The 6,000-nt window shown below is 35.8% G+C and overlaps 1 protein-coding gene across 1 annotated transcript in view; it reads right to left on the bottom strand.

Annotated features, from left to right (window-relative positions):
• Positions 1-524: 524 nt before the first annotated feature.
• The window catches only part of LOC134670801 (probable protein phosphatase 2C T23F11.1), a 35,206-nt gene continuing 29,730 nt past the window's right edge, over positions 525-6,000 (bottom strand). Inside the window, exon 9 of the mRNA XM_063528622.1 lies at positions 525-1,322. Within this exon, the coding sequence (XP_063384692.1) occupies positions 1,227-1,322 (96 nt within the window). The 3' untranslated portion in view covers positions 525-1,226. The remainder of the gene's footprint in view (positions 1,323-6,000) is intronic.

The following is a 6,000-nucleotide window of genomic DNA, read 5'->3' as shown; positions in this document are numbered from 1 at the left end:
TACTTTCAAATCAATAGGTGCAACCAGTGGCCCGGGCCTAGAGCGATAAAAAATTAGGGGCGGCAAATTGTGACAAAAAATTTGGCTGATTATAACAAGAAATAATTTAAAATGTAGTCAATGTGATGGGTGCTGCGAAAGGGGCGGCTACGAGCCCCGATGCAAATTATTTCGTCTAAATAGTTCCACTCAACAATTTTGTTTATTTTAATAAATTTTACACATGAACATAAAATGACCCAGTAATTGGAACCATAATATCAATGTTTAATGTAGTTTATTTTGATCGCATAATAAAATTGCATGAAACTTTTATTGCTGAAAAAAGGGATTTTTCAAAAACGTTGTCCAAATCATATTGTCCTCTCCTACAGCACTGCTGCATGCATAGGCTCGAAACAAAATTGTCAGTACATTGGCATAGCCCTATTGCTTTCCCTAGTAATAGCCCTTTTCACATATGTTGTAATCCTACCCGTCAATAAAAAAATAAAAAATCATTATTTTTTTTCTTTCACTACGAACGGTATTTCTTGTATTTGGATTTAGTTATTGCAGAGTATTACCATATAAAATTAAATTACATTAGTATAAGCATTAAATATTAGTAATTTTTAAACAAAAACATTATTTTTGAACAAACGCGAGAACCTCAAAAAATGGTCTCACTAGACGAAAACATGTGCATCGGGGCTCGTATAGGGCCCGGGGCCTAGGGCGGCAAAGACTGCAAATCCGCCACTGGGTGCAACCAGTAGGTAACCAGTAGTAAAATTGCAGAGACGTTTCATATTTCATTATGTGTCCATCAGTTTTTGCAGATTTGCGTATAGTATCTCGTGCTGTGTACTTACCTTCAACTTGCCTCTATATATGCCAACGTTCATTCTAAATGCAAGAGGTGCTGCTTTGTAACTGTTAATTATATTTTTTAATATTTGTACAGTCGAACACATTCCGACTCTATGTAGTCGCACAAATAATGTTTTTAGAGGGGCAAAAGTTTTATTTGGACTTCTTTACTAAAGTACTAATTATTATTTAGCAAACTTAACGTGTCTTCACATACAACTACATAAAATCGGATTTTTAATATTGTTACGGTTAAATTTAAATAAATAAGTACCAAAATTTTTGTGTTTCCGGATTCAAAAACCTACAAAACGTATGTAACGCTTCAACTATACTCTATTTATGTACACATTTACACTAAGACTGTTGCCTCTTCATTTTAAATCTTCTTCGTCGTCCTCGACGTACAGAAGGTCTTCCATTTTAGTCATAAACTTACTACTTAGCTGCTCAGGTGCTGGTAGGGATTCCTATAAAGAAAAAGGGGGTTTAACTTTGAGGTAATTATTAATTTTGATTTTTTTACTAGCCTACGAGTATAATAGCGTCCCACTGCTGAGCCAGGGCCTCTATTTCTTCCCGCCATTTTTTTTTAGTCTGCGGACATCAGATCAACCTAGCCCCAAACTAAACAAAGCTTGTATTATGGCTTGATATACATAATTATATACCTAGAAAACACCCATGACTCAGGAACAAATATTTGTGTTCATCACACAAATAAATGCCCTAACCGGGATTCGAACCCAGGACCGGTGGCTTCACAGGCAGGGTCACTACCCACTAGGCCAGACCGGTCGTCAAGTATTTGGTCCTCTCTAATGCTTACTCCCGGGCACTCTTCACAAAATGTGTCAAGGTCGTCCCGCCAAATTTAAACCTATTTAAATTTGGGCGGAGGAAGACCAAAACGGAGATGGCGGGACGACCTTGACACATTTTGTAAAGGGTGGCTGGCATTAAGGTAGTTTATCCTAATAAACTACCTTAATGGCGGCCACTCACCAATGTCATCTTCAAGTTTATTTAAAGCATTAATACCTAATGACTTTCCCACAAAAAAGGGTTCCTATGCCAATGATAATTAATTGTCATATATTTTACTATATGGCTTGTTGGGTCGAGACACTTTCCCAGCTAATAAAGGGGCATTCCACGAGACTGTCGCTTACATAACGCTTTTGCCTTGTATGGCAGCTACCTGAATAAAATACGTGAATCTCGAGAATATACTGCCAATTTGTTAGCCAAATCATGAAATATTACCTGACCCAATATCGCTTACTCAGCATTTCCAGAAGTATTAGAAGAATTGCGTTATGTAAGCGACAGTCTCGTGGAATGCCCCTAAAACGGGCACTAGTCGATCAACCAATTTTTCAGTCGCTTGAATTAACATATAATATTCATTTATAAATAGGTTAATGCACTCTACTCACCCTTAAAGCATGCACAGTTGAGACAAACAGTGATATATAAATAAAATCGAAATAACATGTACCACAAAATCATGCACGACACAATAACACATAAAATATGATGGCCCCTTTTTAAATTCTTGAGCGAATAAGTTTTAAGAGTTTCATGAAATTATAGCAAAAACTTGATTAAACACTAATGAAACTAGAAATAAATTCTGAACAAATTGTGAATACGAGTATCTAATCGTTGAGATAGAAATATAAATTATGTACATATTTTAGGGTGATTCACTTTTGTATGGAGAAAAATAAGTTGTAATATTTTTCCTGACTTTGCTCACCAATGGAGTCTCCCCACACTAAAAACAATCTATTTAAATTTTCAAAAGAATAGAATAACGTTTAGAGGTTGCACAAGTTGAAAAGGTAGAGTAAGAACCCCATACATTGCGTGAAAATGAACTATGTTCTAAAATGACAAAATATAATGAACTGATACTAAAATCGAATGAGAAAACTGAATTTTGCGTCTAAAACACGATAAAAGCACTTTTCCTTTGGAAAAAGGTGGAAAAACTGAAAAATCTTAATTAGAACATTCATCGAGTAACAAAAATCCAAGTTTACTACTAATTTTAAAATTTATTTATATGTAGAAGGTTCAGTACCACACTACTCTCCGCTTTGATGATAGCCGCTTAAACCATTTTCTACCCTCCGATGTAGAGTCGTTGGTTATTTGAAAAATCTTTGTTGATGATGTGCAACCTCTAAATGTTAACCGATTTTAATTTTTATTAACGTATAATATTTTTTTATCAGTTAGAACAAGAATTCGAGCAAAGTCAGATGAAAATCGAAAATTCAGAAAAATGAAACACCCTAACATATTTAGAGATAAAATTGTAGGTACAGTCAGCGTCATATAGTAGGTAGCATCTAAAGTAAGTATTCAAATAGTTCGATACACCATATTATTCGTATGGCGTACCGAACTATTTGAATACAGTAGAGTCCGGTTTGTACGACTCCGCATATAACAACTAACCGCTTATAGCGACGTAAGTATAGGCACTTGTTTGGTTTTAGTACAAGCTACTATGAAAGCACAACCGTTTATAACGACTCCGCTTATAACGACCGATCGCTTTTAACGACGGAAACTGACTCAAAATCCGTCCGTCAAGTCCGGTTACAACGACGAGCGACGTAGTTTTTACAAATAAATTGTTGGTAAGAAGCTTACTCCGTCCCGCGCACCCAACTCTCCTCCCCCTTTTGCATATAGGGAGCAAGATGAAATAGATAGTCATGCGACTTTTCGTAATCTTGCAAACTAAATAAAACAATTCCCATTATTCGATTGAGCTTTAACTTCACACACATAATAAAAAAATAAGATTAATAAGATATAATTATGTAAGTTGGGTGACAATACAATATTTTGGTAGGTACCTTCGAGCTGATCTGTCGATGGACACAGGAGGTGGCCACAGGAACTATGTGATAAAACAACGTCATCTTGATTAGATCCCCAAGAATTACGACTTTTTATTTTACGGGATTCGAGTAATTTGCGGATGACGAGTGAGTACGCGTACCTTGATGAAAAGTGGCTTCTTCTAAACACACAAGTCTCTCCATTTAAGACAAGGTGTCGTAATACTGACGTAAATATATATTTTAAAAGAAATGTTTTATTTCTTTGATTGTCGCATAAGTATTAATAAATACAAAATGATGTAATTATTTTGATTAAAAAATATATTAAAATTGGCGGCTCGTTTTGTACGACGTCCGGTTAGTACGACGTAATATCAGCGGTCCCTTGAGTGTCGTTATAACCGGACTCTACTGTACTTTGGATGCTACCTACTATACGACGCCGACTGAACCTATTGAAAATTAGACGCGCAATCGGCATAAATAAGATTTAATATATTATAGCTGGTAGTATTTCGGGATTAAATAAGAAATAACATAATAAAAACATTTTATATTTTTTTATTGAGAAAACAAAGTGAGTACAAAACCAAAGCAAATTGTGTTTAGTGCGACATCGACAAATCTTAAATTTTATCAGAATAAAAGTAAATTCAAACATTTCATCCACAAAACGGAATAAGCGTCAGACAAATCCATGCATTTAAGTACATGCCACTCATATTTATTAACGGTAACATGCAGTAAAAAAGCGACATTGATATTTAAATATAGAACAGTATTTTCCTGACTTAGCGGTTAAATTCTAACGCAACCTGATTGGCGGAGGTACTAATCAAAAACTAGGTAATACTGCGTACTATAAGTATCGATACTATACCGACAAGTTAGGAAACAACCTAAATCAGAAAATCCTTTGCGGCGCTTATGCTCTAGTTTCCTAGGATAGCGGTTCCGTCATACAGCGGCCGTCTCCATACTAAATAGTACGGCTAAATATGGATGTCGTAGTATTTGTAAGGAGACAGCCGCTATCCTAGGAAAACCGATCTTTATGCTCTAGTTTCCTAGGATAGCGGTGCCGTCACATAGCGGCTCCATACAAATACTACGACATCCATATTTAGCCGTTTTATTTAGTATGGAGACGGCCGCTATATGACGCGACCGCTATCCTAGGAAAACCGATCCTTAGTACGATATGAAAAAAATGGCGTCGTATAAAAATAATCATAATATGACTAAAATATGATTTAAATATTATTTAAACTTTACATATTAATTCGTGCGTGGTGAGCGCCGCAGTGTATTTAAATGAGTCAATAACACTTAAATATTCGTTAGTATCAAACAAAAACAGCTCACGATTAGTTAAAGACATGCGTTTATCAAAAAGTAATATCACGAAACACAATGAGTTTGAGACAGTAATCATAGCAACACGTAGTCACGATTTGATTACTGTCCCAATACAACAAATAATTAAAGATATTGACATAGTTAAATAGCATTGGAACCAGTACCTCGATTGCAATAGCACATTGAACCAGACTTTAGTGAAAAATTAACCCTTTTCCATTATTGTTACACATCTACACCAATAATGAATTGATATTTAAAATATTATACTTTTATGCACAAAGCTAAAACGAACTAGAAAAATGTATTTCGCATGATTTTTCCAACAAAATCGTAGGAACATTCACTGTCAATAACTGATGTACAAAATCTCCTCAACTGAAACCATGGCACACATCAGTCTTACTTTTATTATATTAGGTCAATGTGGGGAAGACCGGCGTATAAAATGTTTGGTTGAGAAGACCGTCATAGAGCATAGAGCAAGAACTGTCGTATTTGTCTACATATTTCGCTCGGACACATTCAGAAAGGAAGAGCTTCGTTCCTTCTGCTCTACTGACCTTCTGAAGTGAAGTATGAGTACAAACGCAAGTGTTAGAAGCGGCGAAAGATTTTGTAGACCAGCGGTCGGCAACAGGCGGCCCGCGAGTCTCCCTGGCTATTTTGTGTATAATATTGACAAACGACAATGTCGGATAAAGTCATAAATATTAACAAAGTGCGGCCTTCGTCAACTACGTTAACTACTATGTGGCCCTTGGCTTGTAGACGGTCTTACCCACATTGACATTAAAACAAAATTTAACGGCTTCGGTCGAAATGCAACCCAGTGAGAACTTTTCAAGTTACTTCACTTTAGTCAGGCACTAAAGCAACTACCATAGACTAAACATATAGTGGACAGCATAAACCAATTAAATTA

This window comes from Cydia fagiglandana, chromosome 14 (genome assembly GCF_963556715.1).
Source record: "Cydia fagiglandana chromosome 14, ilCydFagi1.1, whole genome shotgun sequence".
NCBI lineage: Eukaryota > Metazoa > Arthropoda > Insecta > Lepidoptera > Tortricidae > Cydia > Cydia fagiglandana.
The sequence above is the reverse complement of the archived record's forward strand: the minus strand, read 5'-3'. Positions and strand labels throughout refer to the sequence as shown.